General features: G+C 39.1%; 1 protein-coding gene across 2 annotated transcripts in view; it reads left to right on the top strand.

Annotated features, from left to right (window-relative positions):
- MYO3B (myosin IIIB) overlaps positions 1-13,266 on the top strand; it is a 382,159-nt gene extending 368,893 nt beyond the window's left edge. For both annotated transcript variants that reach the window (XM_088022122.1, XM_088022121.1), the window contains exons 32-34: positions 11,814-11,920; positions 12,295-12,341; positions 13,128-13,266. In XM_088022122.1, coding sequence (XP_087878248.1) covers positions 11,814-11,920; positions 12,295-12,341; positions 13,128-13,266 — 293 coding nt within the window. The remainder of the gene's footprint in view (positions 1-11,813; positions 11,921-12,294; positions 12,342-13,127) is intronic.
- The last annotated feature ends 6,623 nt before the right edge of the window (positions 13,267-19,889 follow it).

Genomic DNA, 19,889 nt, shown 5'->3' with positions numbered 1-19,889 from the left:
CATAGATGTTCTGATTCCTAGCCATTATCAAACCATTAGACAGAGTTTCCTGGGCTGGTCCCAACCCAGGCACCAATGAATTATCATTATGGCCAGAGATGGACCTGAAAATGTGGCTACCTGGCCCAACTCTCAAAAATGAAAGACCCACTTTGAAAATAACATCACTGTTCATGTTTATATCTCCAAAAAGTGGTCTCCATGAAGTTCTTCTTCTTTTTTTTTTTTTTAATCCAGCTTCGACAGCCTCTTTCTTTCCAGATGGTGCATGGAGCCAAGCCTGTCAGAGACCCTTAGTCTCCTGCTGCCTTTTAATGCTGGTCCTTGATTGCTAATGACCCCCAGCTGGACTGGCTCCCCAACCCATTTAACCCCACTCTGCTGGGTCCCCATCTCATGCAGGGTGAGAGGCAGTGAGAGCTGGAAGTGAGAAGGTGCCAAGTCAGCCAGAACCTCCCGCCCTTTCAGAGGTAGTGGCGCGTTTCCCGGCGCCATCACGGATGTCCAAGATCACTCCAGTGGAGAGCTCCTGTTAATATGATTTTCTTTATTGTCAGATAAATGCTACCAGGTTTCTGATCGTTAATATTTTATTTGACTAAGCCATGATAACAGAGTCCCTGAAAGAGTGTTTCCTTTAGGGTCCAAGGGTGGAGAACTGCTGATATGGATTCCCTAAAATATGTTAGTTTGGAAACTTAAAATTAAATGCACTGAACTATCGTTTAGCCTGGTCAGACCTAGTGGTCAGAGCAGCTCGAATGTGTCAGTATACAAAGTCACTGCAAAGAAGTTGAATAAAAGTGGTAATTCATTTCCTTGTCAAGGCCTAAATCACTGTATAACCCAGGAGATATCCATTTTCAGATATGCTGATAACCACTATAAGTATTTACTTTGTTAAGCATGGCTTGTTTTTTGTGACATGCTGGAATGTGCTTATAGCTATACCAGTCAAATGACTCAGAGAAGTGGGATTTAAATGGGAAAAAAAAAGGTTAATGACATTAATTTGTTGAGAGATCCTGAGTCCTGTGGAGAGACACAGGTCTCATGACCTCCTCATGACAAGATAACCTCCCATGAGAATAAAGGGAAAGGGAGGGTATGAGAGGCCATCAAGCTGTATATTGTTTCCATAATAGATAAGCTCATCTCAGATTGTAAGAAACAAGGCAAAGAAGTTCAGTAGTTCTGTATGACCCGGAAGAACTGGAGTCTAAACTCTTGATCGGAGCAGAGAACTGAGACCTCTGTGTCTATTTTTATAAATCTTAAAGGTGTACTAGATAGTTGGACCAAGTTTAATTTACAGTGTGCTAAGGAAATTTTTTCCAACATGAAGCACAAAAATAGGACAATAACCCAAATGTAGTTATTTTTTTTAACTTTCTTTCCCCAGGTACTTCCTATTTTATTGGCTTTTGGAGATTAAAACTGAAAGAACCAGAGTAATCTAATTTTTCACCACTAATACTGCATTGATTCCACTTTTGCATCTCATTAGTTTAATGCAAACAAAAATCATACCTGTGATTTCATTTGGTCTATTATTCACATTCTTTACAATTTCACACACATACACACACAGAGTTGCCAATCATTTGTGCATATAATCTCCCCCAAACCAAGTCCATCATACTAATGATTGCTCTCTGTATGTAAAAATATTTTAGAATTTGTGAACCTGGGTTGGTGTTTGTACAGCTGTAGAGTATTAACCTGTGCTTTGCAGTTTTTACTCACAGCTGGGAAGGCTGGGTGAGATTAAAATGTGGTCTTTTAGCCCATCAGTAACCAAATAACCGAGAAAGAGGTTTAGATGAGCACCCCCTTGTGCAGCATTGCTCTTTAAGTGAAAGAATCATATTACAATGAAGTTCTGGTATAGTTACCAAGAACTTTCCATCCTGAAGCCTGATTGCAGTTTGATCTTCTTCAAATTCCAACAAGGCCAATAGGGTCCATAGGATTTATGTCCATTTTGAAAATGAGTTGCTGGAACTCTGCAATCATAGCATCTTAAAGTTGGAAGGGACTTTAAAGAGTCTCTTGGCTAATGGTTCTCTCTCTTCCTGCTTTCACACAACAAACTCTCATCAGGCACATCTCTCACTACGCACAGACATTCACACACAGGGAAGGAGCATGACTTCAGGGATAACAGCTTTGAATCTCCAGGCAAGAATATGTGCAATGTGCTGCACCACCACCCTTTGTCGAAAAAATTACTCTATCGGTCCAACCCCTTGTTTTACAGGTAAAACGTGGCAGCTAGAAAAGTAAGCAGTTCCCCTGGGTCACATACCACTAAGTTCCAGAAATTGAATTATGCCCAGGCCTGCTGACCCCAAGTCCAGTGTTGGTTTCACTACAGGTGACCTGCCCTTTGCATACTAATAGCAAGAACCAGAACCAGGTCCCCAACTTAGAGAGCAAGGCAGAGCTGGGGATGAATGCCCCAGGATTCCCTGCCACAAGGAATCAAAGACCCAGTCACAATTAGTTTACTAAAACCAGCACTATCTGGTGTCCCATATCCTCAAGCATTTAAAATGTCGTTCCAATCTTCAAAGACATTCTTTCGTTCCATTTTTATCTGCTTTTACCCAGGACATTGTTTCCTAGCTCCCGAGTAGTTCACTAGGTGATTTGCATCTCATTAGGAGCTCCAGAAATGACATCTCCCAGCCTGCTGCATGGCATTGTGGGTCTGCTAAGCATCAGATCAGGTCTTAGATTTTTTTCATGTTGACATTTTTGAAAAAGCTGAATTAATGCTGTTTTTCACCGGGCAGAGATTGGGTGGCCATTTTGGCCTTAATTCCTGCCTCCCCCCCCCCCCCCCCGCCCAGCAAAGGGCCAAAGTTAGGGAACAGCCATTGTCAGGGACGGTACAGATGAAGTCAGTCATCCCCACAGGAAGACACCTGGCTGGAAGGGAACGTTGCAAGACCTCAGAATAAGCAGTTTAAAAACTCCTAAAAGCCGAGAGATGGGACATGATGCAAACATTCTGAGTATACTGTGTAAAGTAAAGCAAAAAGAAAGAAACCAACAGCAACCCATTGCTGAATCTGTATTACTGATTCTAAGCTTGTGCCTTTTTAAACATTTTTTACTAGTTCCAACCCTTCCGACACCCCAGAGCTTTTGCTCTACATTTATGTTTGATTTAAAAAGAGTTTAGTAGGTCAGAATGGCTTTTCAGCTTTGTCATTCATTCACACCAAAACCTGCCAAAGAGCACTGAGCAATATTATACCTCTGGAAACCAGAGATTAATAATGTTTCCATGGTCAGCAAAATTGTTCTCTTGGAATACGAAAAATGATTTTCCCAATGTCCAGGGAAATTAGCGTCTGCTTGGAGCTCGAGTCCCCTGATGTGGCTTCCAGCGCAAATACCTCACAATGCTAGGAGCTGCTGCCCCTTCCCCATGATTTCTCCTGCCCAACTGAAACTTCTCTGACCCCTGTGCCAACTTGGTAAGATGGCGGCTAGCTAATCTGCAAAATCAATCTAAGCTTTTAGGAGAGGTTTAAGTCCTTGGTTTTTCCAAAGCTGGCTACAAGTTATAAAATCATCCGGAAGGGGATTGGGGGAGGAAGGGTGGGGCACTGTGTTTAAAAGCCAGTAACGGGGGTGGGGGGATGGGTTAACCTGGTGATGGGTATTAAAGAGGGCACGTACTGAATGGAGCACTTGAGTGTTATACGCAAACAATGACTCATGGAACACTACATCAAAAACTAATGATGTAATGTATGGTGATTAACATAACATAATAAAATAAAAATTTTTTAAAATATATAAATAAATAAAAGCCAGTAACGCCAGAGCCCTACTCCTAACTGAATTAGGAGGTCCAGGGGTGAGGCTAAGGCATCTGTATTTTTTTATAAGTTCTTCAGAGGATTCTACTGTGCAACCAGGGTAGAGAACCACTCCCATAAAACCAGAGTTAGGATAACCCCTTATGAGCACCTGCTCAGCCTTGGGTGCCAGGTTTTCTCTTTTCATACATTTTCTGTCATCTTCACCACAACCTTAATTGGGTGATCATCCTCACCGAGGTCAGACCTCTAAAAAGGGCTAGAGGTGGGATTCGTGCTCCAGTTTTTCTAAACCTGCTGGGTTGTTTTTGTTTTGTTTTGTTTTTCTTACACAACACTGATATTTCTCAAAGTGTGGGACATGGGCCTCTAGTGGTCTGCAAGTTGATTTTAGATGGTGTGTGGATGTGACCCTAAATAACACCGAATCATGTAAAAGAAAGTTACTCCTTTTTCAGTTCTCAGTTTAAATTCTTCATATTAAGAAGAAAATCGTAGCTATATTAATATGTCTTAAATTCCTCTCACACCTCTCTTTTTAAACAAACCTTTTAAAGAAGCCCAGAACATTCTGTGGGAAACAGAATCTAGTTCAGTTGTGATAGTACTGTTTTGTTTTCATTGCATTTACTTTATGATTTACTTCTATTTATGGCAAATGACACCGGCTTTCCATTTAGCACAGCAGTGAATAAAGATTCATTTTTTAAAAATGTGTTTAAGTAAAAAAAATAGTTGATTTTAAAAATACTACATGAAGAATAGTACAGGTGTCTTGAATATAGCAAAAAACATTTTTAAGTGGTAGATGATGACAGAAGTTTGAGAAATGCTTTCCTACAACATGCTAATTTTCAAAAGAGGCGTCTCCACACCTGTTAGCCAGTGGGAAGTCTCATCTCTCATCCCAATACAACAGGCAGGCAAAGCTCATTCCATCCTGTTTAGGTCCAGCCGGGACCTATGAACTTAGCTGCTGCTTTCAGCTCATGAGGAATCCTGAAAAATAAATGGCTAATAAACGGGGAGGGGAAAAGACAGACACTCGTCCTCTCAAGTAATCAATGAAATGCAAATCAAAACACAAATGATGTGCCATTTTTCACCTATTCAGTTATTAGACTTTTTCTTAAAGATACTGTCCCATGCTGGTGAGGGCCTTCAGAAATGGATAAATCTCAGGTTCGGGTGGTAGAAATATATTTGCTGCATACTTTTTGGATGACAATTGGGATGAATCAAAATGGCAATAAATCATAGCTTTTAAAAATAGGTATATTTTTTAGCCAATTATTCAACCTCTAGGAATTTATCTTAAGAAACTAATGTGATTATCAAAGATCAAACTACGAGATGTTCCTCAAAGCACTACTTAGAGAAAAACATTGGAAACAACTTTCATGCCGAATATAGGAAATTATATAAGTTAATCATGCATCATCCATTATTTGGGAATAATATCCTGACTGACAGAACCACAGAGTGGGCCACATAGATGGAACAGATCTTAAGAAGAATAGTGAATGGTCACCATGCATTCATTCATCATTTGTTAAGTGTGTGCCAAGCCCTGAGCTATAAAATAGTTTTAGGGAAAGTTATTACCACTTTCCTAACTAGTAAGGAGAAAATTCCACGTAGACAATTTATAATTCCACTGTCTTGCACAGGCACTAATTTAACTCAGAGATGTTTTCTTTGTAGCAATTTTGCAATTTTGAAGAAGATTGTTCATGACATAACATGGCAACTGGGAAAATTTGTAGCTTTCCTTTCATCTTAGAAAGGAAGATCTGAATTACATGTACCCCAGGAGAAAATCTCTCTGGTTGTGTGTGTGTTATACAAAAGCCCACCGAATTCCTTAGTCCCTCCTGAAGTTAGGGTGAGGTGAAAACTTATAAGAATGTCTCAGTAACAGAACAAGCATCATAGTAAAGGCCATGGCCTAGGCTTTGAGATTTTGAATCAAAAGACCTGAGTTCTAGCCCTGGCTCTAAAGGGAGACTGGCAGAGGGGCCCATGCTCCTAGGCTCAAACCCCATAGATATAAAAGGAAGGGGCCAAACACCAGAGATTTATCATCCTCCATGCCATGACTTAAATTTGAAAATCTGAACTCCTAAGGCGTAATATCTTGCCTCCTATTCCCTGTCAAGATTCTGAGCATCCCCAAAATAGCCTGTGCCTCAAGGTACATCAGGAGCAGGTGGTTTACAACACATTAAGAAGATTCTTCCATAGACAGCATTTTTAAGGTAAGTGCAGATTCTTGCAGACTCTGCCAGTGTGGTTCTTATTGGTAAGGAAAGATTGAATATGGTCTGGTATAGCGGCTCTCAACCCTAGCTATACATTAGAACCATCCAAGGAGTTGTTGTTGTTGTTGTTTTAATGTCAATGCCTAAGTCCTGATCTGGGCACCAGTATTTCTAAAACTGAACAACTGGTGTAATTTAAAGAAAATGACCTTTGGGACATTTGGAAACCCGAATTCTCCTTTGCCTCTAACTTGCTGTGTGATCTCTTATCTCCCTATGCCTCTCTTATCTCTTTGGGGTTAGTTGTTCTTCCCAAAAATGAGATGAAATGAAGAAAAAGCTACTTTGTAAAACAAGATTTGATACATAAAAATGAAATGGTAAATGGAAGAGACATAGAGCCAGAAAAGACAAGTCATCTCATTGGAAGCTAGTTCATTAAGTGTCCACTGGAGTACTACACAGCATGGTCAACTATCACTGAGAAGAAAGATTATCCAGCTGACAGCTAGGCTACTGTCACTCCCATCTGCTCTGCGAATTTTGGTCATAGAAATTATGTACCTCCCTTTATGCACAGAGTTGACAGAGTTCTGTAAGTTAATTGCATAACTCTAATTCTGTTTCGTGCCCCAGAGATATATCTAGTAACCCCATATGGGATTGGCCATCTGTAAATCTAGAACACTGAACACTGTTTGCTTCAAGGGGATGTTTTACTTGGCAAGTGACCCTGGGAATGCCTCATCCACAGAATGGCAGTCAGATCAGCAGTCTTATTCCTGCCTGCTGAGGGCCCACAGGGAGAGTGCATAGGACTATGGTTCTCTCAGTATGCTCTCTCCCTTTCCTCCCAGGAACCCTGCCCACTGCCTGTCCATTCCTCAGGGGCCCAGAATCCATACTGCCCCACTAAGCAGGGGAATATTTGGGCCATATGCCCCATCCTGCCCTCCCTTGCCATTGTCCTTCCCTCATTACGATCCTGCTAGGAAATAGATCAGAATGGCACATCTGTAATGGGTGATAAAAAATGAAACCCTAAGTGTTAGGGGACAGTATAGAGGAAGAGCATCTGTAGCCAAAATAACTATAATTCAGTAAGTCAATCAGAGTGAGGAAATAGTTTCCTTCTTCATCTCTGAGACCCTAGGAGGAAACAAAAGGCCTTGTTTGTAACTTGAAATGATGCTTGAATTAGGTTTGCCCGATATAAAAACAACAAATAAATACAGAACACCCAGCTAGATTTGAATTTCAAATGAACAACCGATCATTTTTTAATACAAGTATGTCCTGAATATTGCACAGGATTTTATTAGATTAAAAAAAGTATTGGTTGTTTATCTGAAATTCAAATTTAATTGGGTGTTCTGTATTTGATCTGGCAATTCTAGCATGGATGTACCTGCATGTTCAGTAAAGAGAATTGAAATATGAAATTTCCAAACCAGTTGTTTGAAGTTATGTAACGAAGCCAGCAACTGAATTCAGCTGTTTGTTTCTCACCAAGGGCTTAGCCAGTTGTGCAGCCACACAGTGTGATGATTTGGGGTTGGGGAGCCAAGAGTATGCCTCTCCCGGTGCTGCCCACTGAGATGCCATTTACATGTCTTCCATTTTGCAACAGACTTTTTTTTTAAAGATTTTATTTATTTATTTGACAGAGACAGCGAGAGAGGGAACACAAGCAGGGGGAGTGGGAGAGGGAGAAGCAGGCTTCCTGCTGAGCAGGGAGCCCGATGCAGGGCTCGATGCGGGGCTCGATGCAGGGCTCCATCCCAGGACCCTGGGATCATGACCCGACCCATGAAGGCAGACGCTTAACAACTGAGCCACCCAGGTGCCCCACATTTTGCAACAGATTTATCTCCAGTTTATTTTAAGTTTCTGGGACAAAACTCCGAAGAAAGTGATGTGTTCAGGTCTCAAATATGAAATCAGAAGGCTCAAGGGGAGGAGAAGGTGCAGTGATTCTTGAAAGGGAAAGAGACCTATGTTAAATTGTATCCATGACATAATATACTTTCAAAAAGTGTTATGAGGAGGTAGTCCCCAAAGGATTACAAACTGAAGCATTGGCGTGGCTTATAAACATTTATATGAGCTAGAAATAGGCCAGTTTCAGAATCTGAACATCATCGTCTTCAAATGATGCGAATACTAATGTTTATCTTCAAACTTGAATTGCCCATTTTGTCTGTATAAACTAGTCAAATGAACTAGGTAATCGCCAGATAACCCTATTGTTTTGTAGCTCTTAGAAGCAAACTATTGGCTCAGAAGCCAAAAGACGGGTTCCAGCTTCCACTCTGCCACTTTGAGATTTAGCTTTCTTAACTATGCTTTCTTAAATATCTACCAAAAGAAAGAATAATTTTGCCCTGCATGCCTCATTGATTTCTTTTAAATTTTAAAGGAAAAAAATTCATGATAAATTCTCAGTGTGCACACCTCTTTAGATTTAATCAATGTGCTATATGCTGTTTTGTCTTTTTCTTCTTTTTCTGAAATTTGAATTTTTCATCTATTGACAGCATACCTTAAATTTGTCTTTGTTTGTTGATGCCTTCATGGGATGATATAGTGTTCATATCTCAGAGTTAACTTCTCCCCAATTATTAAATATTTGTCATGTTTCTAGCTTTTTTCCACTACGAAATTGTTATCATAATCCATCTTTATATAAATTGTCTTTTTCTCTCCTTCTAGTTTCCTTCACTGGGACGTGTTTCTTGGAACAAGTTTGCTTAGCTTTTGTTATTTATTGTCAAGTTGCACTTCAGGCAAGGTGGAGCCTATGGACGCCTTTGTGTATGTGGGTCCACTCCCACATTGTCTTTTGATCTTTAATTTATCCTAATTAATAGAAAAGCAGTAGTAGTTGTTTTAGTTGAAGCTCTTTGTGAGGATGGCTAAACATTTTTCAATATCTCATTTCATTAATTGTATTTCAGCATGTATGAATGTGTCTCCATCTTTCTCTTGTCTCAGTCTTTCCACATTATGGATCGTAGACTTTTGTGTGTATATATTTTTAAATTTATTTTTATCTTTCTGATGCACTTCCTTTCATCTTAGTTTTGTTACTGTCCATCATGTAGAATATTTTACTTTATTGTTTGTATTATAATTGAGCCCATCCTTGTCACTTATATCTTCTTCCATAGTTAAGATAATCCATTTCATTCCCCTTTAAGGTTTTTATAGGAATATTTAAAATGTTTAACTATATAACACATCTGGAATTTATTGTGGCCTGTGAGAATCAAAAAGCATATTGAGAAAAGTAGACAATTTAGAATTTTTTTTAAACCTAACTTGAGTCCAGCAGCACTAACTTATGACAAGTCACTTAACCTCTTAAGACCCTGTGCCCTCTATTAGGCTGAAGACAGGGACCTTGTCTTATTTTTCTTTGTTTTCCCCCACAATATCCAGCAAAGTACCTTACATATAGGATAAATTTCATAGGGTCTATATTCAAGTCATATTTTTGCATTATTATTACTATCAAATTGTTCAACAGCATTTATTAAATAATGATTCATTTCTCAAATATTTATTTGGTTACTTATTATTGATCACATATCAGTGATACTCAGACTTGGCAAAACACCTGGAAGTTATGGCCTTCTGCAAAACATCATGAAACATGGCGATATTTAAGTTAAAATAATGAAAATTAAAACTTGATGCTAAATCAGACACCAACTTACACTAGATTCTAGCATAGTACAGATACCATCAAATGCCAAGAGTTTTTTTTTAATTTGTGGGAGAAATGTTAAAATTGAGAAAATTCTACCCAATAACTTAATTCCATCTAAGAATCAGGAAAAGTACACCCACCCATGGAACAGCAAGTTCATCGAGAGCAAAAGTTGAAAACCACGTCTTATATTAAGCATACCCAGTTGAGAACATAAATAAAAGCTTCTGATCAAATGTAAACACTACATGAAGTCCCGCTGAACTGGGCTGAACTCCAGCTGAACTCAGAAACTATTTAAGATCAGCCTTTTGAGTTTCCAGCGTTGGAATTCCCGTAATATTAGGAAGTCTAAGGGAGAATAGATGTCAGATATCCAGTGTGTGTTCACACCAGCAACCTTAACTCCAGGCACTTCTGTTCATTAATCTATAAATCAGAGGAGATGACACAAGGCACCTTGTGTCCTACCATATCATAGCATATGGACTTCACAAAGCAAGCAGGAGGTATGTTGGAACTCTCAGAAAGAACCCATTTCCATTCTGGATTCGTTGTAGTCTGAAGACAATGCCATCTCGAGAGCTGGAGTCCTGCCCTCTGCACAGACTTCCTGAAGATGTGGACAGGGATATCTTTAAAGGCTACCGGAGCCCTCTGCAAGGGACTTCATTGTGCTGTGCTAATTATTAGTATGTTTTCACAGAGCTTACTTTTACTTAGACCTTAGCTTACAAAAACAGTTTCTTGTTAAGAAAGACAATATGCTGTGGTTTTGAAAAAGAACACTTCTAGAACAGGAGGTAAGAATCTAGGGTTGCATCCTCACTCTGCCACTTCATCTGGGATGAGTCATTCAACATTTGTGGGCCTCAGTTTTCTTTAAAAAAAAATGGGTATTTAGAATAAATGGTTCCTAAAGTCCTACATAGTTCTAATAGTCTTGTTCAACATAGATATTTCCAGTTCAAGAAAAGTGAAGATGCAAAACTTCATACTTAGGATAATTTGCTATTCATAATGGCCCTTGCTGAGTCATTTTCACTTAGAAAATTCCCCCAGAATTTCCCTAAATACTAGGAACCTCTAGTGAAGTCAAATTATGATTCCAAGTACAAATCTCCAACTCTGTTTTATGAATATGCTATACACTCGGTAGAGGAAAGTGGTATCTCTTCTTTGGACTGTGACATTCATGAACAATATTCTGTGGCAGCTCTGGGGTGTGTGTGTGTGTATGTTGGCAAGAAGTTAGAACTGCTAACTCCTGATTCAGATATAGTGCCAAAAGGAGAGCAGATTCCACGAAAGTCATCTGCTTGGAAGGGAAATACATCATGACTTCATTGGACACGTGGTTTCTTAATCTCCAGTTCACTCTTGGTCCAAGGTTCTGAAATCAGGGCTAACACGGAGAGGCCGCTTTGTGAAATCATGCAATTATCTTTTCCCCTTCTCCTTTACACTATCTCCAGAGATTGCATGGATCAATGGTACTGTTCAAAGCATTTCAGTAAATACTAGTTCAAGCCATTTTCTCTCCGAAATGTATCCCACCAAAAGGTTTGCTTCTCATCTACCCAAGAGTGTGTGTGCTCCAGATGTCTTTGAACCCTCACTGTAGGATGTGGTGTAAACTATCCCAGATTGCCTTCATTGTCCTGAGTTATCCCACTAAGCTACTACTCCGCACTCTACAAAGGCTGACCACCAACCTCTACTTCACCAGCATGGATGAACCAATTTGTTTTCTGTCACTCTTCACTGCTGATTTGGATAAGAGCAACAAAGGCAAAGTTACAGCGACCCTTGTTTACACTTAGCAATTCCTATGTGTGTACTTGTGTTTTAGGATGACACTTCTGCCAATATTAGCAGAGCTCCAACATACCCATTAAAATGGGACACGGTTTCCACTTAGTGCATTATGTGAAGAGCAGTTTTTTACCTGATTTCCCCAACACCTCAGATGGTTTACAGTAAAGTTTTGCTGTCTTGTTGCAGTTTCAGAAAATGGTCTTATACAGAAGCAGCGAACACCTCGCCGAAGATGTCAGCAGCCCAAAATGTTGAGTAGCCCCGAGGACACCATGTACTATAACCAGTTAAATGTGAGTTCAAAGTGGCCATAAAGCTGTTTCACTGGCTTTGTTTCCAGTTAATAATTCTGTTATTAATACCTGTTCCAGCCCCTCCAGCCCCACCCCCACTCTCTTATGCTCTCTTCTCGAACATGTGCTTAGGCTCTTTATCTGTTGCTTTCATGTCAGGATGTCTGCCTTCACGGTGAATAATTGATGTGGTTTATCAAAGACGAGCAAGATGCATGCTTCATCAGGCTCACTTGAGCCCTTTGATCAAAAAAATTATGCTGTGACTTCTGATATTATCAGCATCTGCTTGCATTCAACACAAAATCACTTTGAATTAAAAATTAACGACTTGCTGCTTTGCTTTGACTGTGTGTTCTTGGCCCTCTCCACAGGGAACTCTAGAATATCAAGGGAGCAAGAGGAAGCCAAGAAAACTTGGGTAAATATCTGTCTTCTTAGTTCTAAGCAACTGTAAACAGAAGGAGTCCTTTGTGATATTACAGAAAATGCAAAACTTTCCAGAGAAGCTTCTAAAAATATGCAAATGGGGATATCACCACTATTATTGACATTGGAAACTACTTTTCACAGTAGCAGCTATATAAAACTTGAATCTTTTCTGTCCAAAAAGGCTGAAATTGCCACCTAAAGGCAAATGTTATTTTTCACAATTATCCCAGGAAATTGTGGTTTCCCTCATAATTGCAGACGTAGCAGATTGTATAAAACTCTCCCACAAATAAGAGCATTCCACACAGTGCAAATAGGCCGCTTCCCACATCACCCTACCCCTGGGCCTTAAAAGTACACAAAGGAAAATCTCCCCCAGTGGTTAGACAGAGGACACTAGGGAGTTTGTGGCTCATTTGATTGTTAGTTTCCCGATCGAGAATATAGTGACATAGGTAACTGGTGCTAGTTTGAGAACTGGAGGAGGGCAGGAGGGAACCAAACAAGGACAGACAAGTCAATTCAGACAGACAAGTTGTAATATGATCACAACTTCCTGACACCACTAAATTGGGCCCGTTATCAGCCTGTGACCCTGAGGTGAGAGGCTTTGCGGATCAGACCTCAGTTCCTGTGTTCTGGGAGACCCTGGGCTACCTACCTGCCATTGAGGGAACCCAACCCTGTTCTCAGCACTCATGCAACTTTAGCTGCTCCAGGGATGACTGCGGCCTTTGTCCTCTTTTTCTGCTGAAAACTCTTTTCTTTGTTGCAGCCAAATCAAAGTGCTTGATGGGGAAGATGAATATTACAAATCCTTGTCACCTGTGGACTCTATTCCTGAGGAAGACAACCCATCCTGCCCTTTCTTTTCTTCCTCATCCTCAAAAGGAGCATCTTTTGCTCAGTACTGAGGTGTACTTCCTGCCCCCCAAGTCTGTTGAGGGTAAGAACAATTGGGGTAATTGACTGACTGTCATTTAATAAGAAAGCACTGCGATGGGGTCAGCTTCTTTGGACACATGGTCTGGGTCTGAGCCTTACTGAATAATTTTCAGATTCCTAACCATGTTCTCATATCTCCATTGCCCTCCCCACATCTGCAGTGCAGCCTGAGCTGGGCAAGTTTTCCTTTTCTCATCTCATGGGTACCTGTGGGACACTGAACACACCTCCACTACAGCAATAGGCGTCATTCATGCCCTCAGAATCTAAGAGGGTAACTGATAGTCTCACCATAAGCCATTCGTGAATGCTGATGGTATTTATTTTTCCTGCCACGTCAGTCCTCGCAAAATCTGCCCCTGTGAAAATTCAGGCCTCCCTTTCCACCTTACCTCTACCCTGCATTCCCCTCCTCCTTTGAGAGACACTTCAGGCCTTTCCCCAGAGTCAGAATTCCACTGCCGATGGTCCCCATTCTGAAGAAGTGCACTACTCAAGGTCTCCTGGGCCAGGATAATTTTTTGTGTTTCGGGGGAGAGGCCTAAATCTTTCTGTAAGGCAAATGAACTCCTCTCTTGCCAGTTATTATGCTGACAAAGGCTTTGCCTCTTTACTCCCATCACCTTAGCGGTAAAAACAAAGGAATCAGAGAGAAAGAAAATTTGGACCTGTCATAGTCTATATCACATGGTTAGTAAATTCCCATTCTCAGGTCAGCGATGTCCACTAGGCTGTGAGTGAGTGTAGGGAAAGGATCTTGTTTTGTGCCTCTTTTTGTGGGCAGAGCCTAGGGCAGTCCCTGTCACAGAGTGGACATCCCAAAAATGCCCCTAAGTGAATGGAGGGACTTCACTTAGTTACACTAACATATGTGACAGGAAAGTATATTTCAGTTCTGTGTGCTACATGATTAATCACTTTTCTTACACCATAAGCTCTGATTTTTCACTCCAGGTTGGGCTAGTCCTATTATAATAATATATACCATATATTATAATACTCAGTATGATTCAATACAACAAACATCTTTTGAGCAACTACTCTATGCAAAACAATGTGTGAGATTGCTGTATGATATAAAAAAAAAAAACCCTACAAGACCTTTTCTCTAGAACAGATGTTCTCAGCATTTTTTTTTACTTAAAATACTTGGCAGATCGTACATGTGGGAGTACCCAGATTTTTGGGAAAAAATAACTGGAAGAAATAGAAAAAAAATGTTATCAGAGTTACAGAGGGGAAAATTTTAATATACATTTTACAAAGATAAAATAATGAAATGAGGCATCTAAAGATCTCAGAAATTGTATTTTTAAAGAAAAAGAAATAGGAAAAGCCAATTATTTAATAAACTTTACTTTTTAAAAAAATGAGCCTTGATTTTTTTTCTCACACATTCACCCCAAAGGTAATGTTTGTTAAGGTATACAAGCAGAAGAAACACAAATGACCTTTATTATTTAAAAAATATCTAGTGTGTGTAGCTTTTTAACATAATTTAAATGTAAGTATTTTTGTGTTGAATTATAAGATAGGTGTACAACATAGTGATTCGACCGTTCTGTGCATCATATGGTGCTCACCACTCTAAGTGTAGTTCCCATCTATCTCCATACAGTATACTTGACAGCATTCCCTGTGCTTCACTTTTCATCTCTGTGACTTAGTATGTAAAACTGGAAGTCTGGGCTGCCTGGGTGGCTCAGGCGGTTAAGCACCTGCCTCTTGATTTTGGCTCAAGTTATGATCTCAGGGTTGTGACACCGAGTCTACCCTGGGCTCCACGCTGGGCATGGAGCCTGCTTAAGATTCTCTCTCCCTCTGCCCCTCCCCCCACTCCATAAATCAACCAATCAGTCAATCAATCTAGAAGTTTATCTCAATCCCCATCACCTATTTCACCCATCCTCCCACTTCCCTCCCCTCTGGTAACCATCAGTTTTTTCCCTATATTTATGAGTCTGTTTCTGGTTTCTGTTTGTATGTTTGTTTGCCCATTTGTTCATTTGTTTTGTTTTTTAGATTCCACATGTAAGTGAAATCATACATCTTTCTTTCTCTGACTTATTTCACGTAGCATAATACCCCTCTAGGTCCTTGCATGTTGTCACAAATGGCAAGATCTCATTCGTTTTTATGGGCAATATTCCATTATCTATACATATTATATATACACACACACATACAGTACTACTTCTTTATCGATTCATCTGTCAATGGATGCTTAGGTTGCATCCATATCTTAGCTATTAGAAATAATGCTGTAATAAACATAGGGGTGCATAGATCTTTTTGATTTAGTGTTTTCATTTTCTTTGGGTAAATACCCAGTAGTGGAATTACTGGATCATAGGGTATTTCTATTTTTAATTTTTTGAGGAACCTCCCTACTTTTTTCCACAGTGTTTGTACCAGTTTATAATCTCAGCAATAGTGCATGAGGGTTCCCTTTGCTCCACATCCTTGCCAACTCTTGCTGTTTCTTATCACTCCATGCTGACTGGTGTGTGGTGATATTTCTTGTTTGGAAAGTTTTACTTTTATCGTTGACTTGTCTATTTTTGATTTGCTAATATTAGCTGTTTTTCAAACTGTTGAGTAAAGATGTTCCTAACTTCCCATTTGTCTGTGTACAATATAATAGGTATCTGCCTTATGTCTAATTAAGTATTTCATAAAAAAGTTAAAAGGAAACAGAAATAATTATGAAATTGTAATTTAGAAGCTCTGCAGTAGGGGCGCCTGGGTGGCTCAGTCGTTAAGCGTCTGCCTTCGGTTCAGGTCATGATCCCAGGGTCCTGGGATCGAGTCCTGCATCGGGCTCCCTGCTCAGCAGGAAGCCTGCTTCTCCCTCTCCCACTCCCCCTGCTTGTGTTCCCTCTCTCGCTGTGTCTCTCTCTGTCAAATAAATAAATAAAATCTTTAAAAAAAAAAAAAAGTTCTGCAATAATTAGTCATTGCCACAGCTAGAACTCCTAAAAGTACTTTAGAAATGGGGTTCACTATCAGCTACACCATCTACAGATTGTAGATGTTATTCTTAAACTAGTCATAATGCCACAAACTCAAGAAGCAATTCTTAAATATATGGGAATGATGCAACCTGGAATCTCATAAATGTCCTGTTAGATTTATCAAAGTAATAAGCACACGGCAAAAACAAGACAAAAAATCAGAGAGTCCAGAGAATTTATAATGGAAATCAATCTTCTCCCTGTCCCTACCTTAGTCCCTCCCCTCTGAAGCAACCATTTTTTATTATTTCTAATCCTAATTCTTTTAATGGTTTCCGTCATGTCTGTGAATAATTTACTTCCATCTTCTTGGTTTATCATTTTCAAAAATATTTACTCTCCCCCTCTATGAAAGATGTGCATTTATTTCAATTCTGTCTCCCCTCTCTTCTTCCAGTGCTTACAATTTGATGTTTAAGTTTTTGTTGATTACCTTTTAAACTTTAAATTATATAATTAAACACTATTTTTGTGTGTCATTGACTTTAGATAGTATCTCTGCGAGAATACCTGACATGAAGAAAACCAACAAGCTGAAAAATACTGTCAAGACAAAATAACTGACCCTGGACAAAATAGAAATCATTCCAGGAATAGAAGAGTTTTTAAAAGCTTCATTGGAAACCATTGGTGTTCATGTTGTGAGCTGCTGGCTTTTCTTCCATTTTGGTTCATCTGCAGATATTCCTCCATCCACTTTAACTTTCTTTATTTTTAAATGTCATGCAAATACAGAAAAGGGCACAAATCAGAGGACTCAACTCATTAAGTTATCAGAAAGTGAATGTCTATATAACTGCCCCTACAGTCAAGTTATCTATGTAACCACTCCTACAGTCTGATATGTTATTAGAAAGTGAGTATCTATATAAACCATCTATGGGTCAAGTGGAACATTGTCAGCACACTAGAAGTCTCCCTCTTGTCCATTCCCAATCACCCACCTCTCCAAAGACAAGCACTCTGATGACTCTTGTGGTAACACTTCCTTAGTTTTCTTTATAATTTTATCACTTACCCACATCCCTAAACACTATAGTTAAATTTTGCCTCTTATAGTTAGGTTCTGGGAACTTTATATAAATGGAATCATGTAGCATGTAATCTTTTGGGTTTTGTTTCTTTTATTTGGTGTTATATTTGTGAGATTAATCTATGTTGTGGAATGTAAATTTAGCTCATTCATTTTCAAAACTATGTAACATTCCAGTATATGAACATGGCATAATTGACTTAGCCATTCTGCTTTTGATAGACAAATATGAATTATTTCCAATTTGGGGCTATTCTGGACATTGCTACTATGAACATTGTTGTGTGTCTCTTGGTATCTATTTTGCATGTGTTTCTGTTGGCTATATACCTAGGATTAGGATGGCAGAGTTCTAAGGTACCCATATCTGCACTTCAGTAGGTAATATCAAACTGTTTTCCTAAGTGATTTTACCAATTTACAGTCACACCTGTGACATAAAAGAGCTTCCATTGTTCTGTATTCTCTCCAATTCTTGTTATTATCGGTCTCCTTCATATGGGCACTCTGATGGGTATATATTAGAATCTCACTGTTGATTGATAGCTTACATATCTCTGATTAATAATGATATTGAGCACATTTTCATACTTTAGTGGCCATTTTAGGCACCTTCTTTTGTGATAGGCCCATTTTTATTTGGGTTAACTATATATTTTCTTTTAATTTGAAGAAGTGTACTATATATTGTTAGTTATATGTGTTGCAAATATTTTCTCCACTAGGTGGTTTGTCCTTTCATGCCCTTAAGGTATCTTTTGATTAAAAAAAAAGTTTGTGATGTTAACATAACACAGCTTATCGGTGTTTTTCTGTTTGATTAGTACTTTTTTATAGCCTATAAGAAATCTTATCCAGCCCCAAGGTCATAAAGGTATTTACCTTTAGGATTTTCTGGAGACATTATCGTCTTGCCTTTCACATTTAGATCTTCAAACCCACCGAGAATCAATTTTGTGAACGCTGTGTGGTAAGGGCCAATTTTCATGTTTCCTAATAATGGATATTCAGCTGTCAAAGGCCCATTTAATGAAAAGGCCATCTCTTTTCTACTTCTCTAAAATACTACCATTTACATAAATCAAGTAATCATAAATCTGTTCCCAGATTCTCTATTCTGTTCTGCTGATCTGTTATCCTTGCCGTAAATCCTACACATTTATGATAGGCTTTGGTATACGACAGAGCAAGTCTTCTAACATGGTTTTTCTTTTCCAAGAGACCCGTGATTAGTCTGGGCTCTTTGCAAGTTATAGATTCAAATAGTCAATTTATGAAAAAAAAGAAAAAACTGTTGGTATTTCTTTGGAATTATCTTGAGTCTTTAAGTCAATTTGGAAGTAATTGTTATGTCTACAATATTGAATTTTCCAAACTATAAGCATGGTATATCCTTCTATTTATTTAGTTATTCCTTCTCTTCCCTTAATAATGATTAATAATTTTATCTGAGAAATCTTACACATAGTTTATTAGTTTTATCCATATGTACCATATATAATTTTATAGTATTTAGAAGTATTTTTTAAATTTTTTAACTGTTTGTTGCCTGTTCTAGATTAAATGTTTATGTCTCCCCAAAATTCATATGCTTAAATCTAATTCCCAATGTAATGGTATTTGTTGGTGGGGTCTTTGGGAGGTGATTAAGTCATGAGAGTAGAGCCCTCATGAATGACATCAGTACCCCTTTAAAGAGACCCCAAAGACCTGGCTTACCTCCACCACATAAAGACACAGTGAAGAGATGGCTATCTCTGAACCAGCAAGCAGACGCTCATGAGACACCAAATCTCCTCGCACCTTGATCTTGGACTTCCCAGACCTTGAGAACTGTGAGAGATTAATTTCTGTTGTTTAAGCCACCCAGTCTGTAGTATTCTGTTATGGCAGCCCAAACAGACTAAGGCCTTGCCATTATATGAAAGAGCAATTGATATTTAGTATTCAAGATCCATCAACTTTGCTAAGTCATTAATTCCAGTAATGTATCTAGATATTTTTGGATTTTCTACATACATAATTTTACCCTCTACAAATAAATATAGACATTTTCTTCCTTTTTCATACTGCATACTTCCTTTTATACTTTGTTTTTTTCTTGACCTACTGTCTTATAATGTTTTTGCTGCATTATAAACCACCCCAAATTATTTCTTACAAGTCTGTGGTTGGCTGAATATTTCTGCTGATTTGAACTAGTCTTGCCAGGACTCATTTGTGCATCTGCAGTTAGCTGCAGGTCCGCTAAGCACCTTTGCTGATGTTGGCAGGGTTTCTCACATATCTAAGACCACAGCAAGGACAGCTGGGCCAGCTTAGTTCTGTTCAACATGGTCTCATCCTCCAATTTGTTATTATCCCCAGTGGCGGTGCCAGAGTCACTGAAAAAGAGAGGGGGCAGGGAAGAGAGAGAGAGAGGTCTCTTGAGGTTCAAACTGGCACATTGTCAATTTAGCCATATTCTTTTAACCAAAGCAAAATACAAGACCAGCTCAGATTCAAGAGGGGCTTCGGAGTCCCATTACATTGCAAAGGGTGTGGA

Source organism: Eumetopias jubatus, unplaced genomic scaffold, assembly GCF_037043125.1.
Source record: "Eumetopias jubatus isolate StellerSeaLion01/CBP00866 unplaced genomic scaffold, mEumJub1_p1.0 scaffold_3, whole genome shotgun sequence".
Taxonomy (NCBI): Eukaryota; Metazoa; Chordata; class Mammalia; order Carnivora; family Otariidae; genus Eumetopias; species Eumetopias jubatus.
Note: the sequence above shows the minus strand (reverse complement) of the source record. Positions and strands in the feature narration are given on the sequence as shown.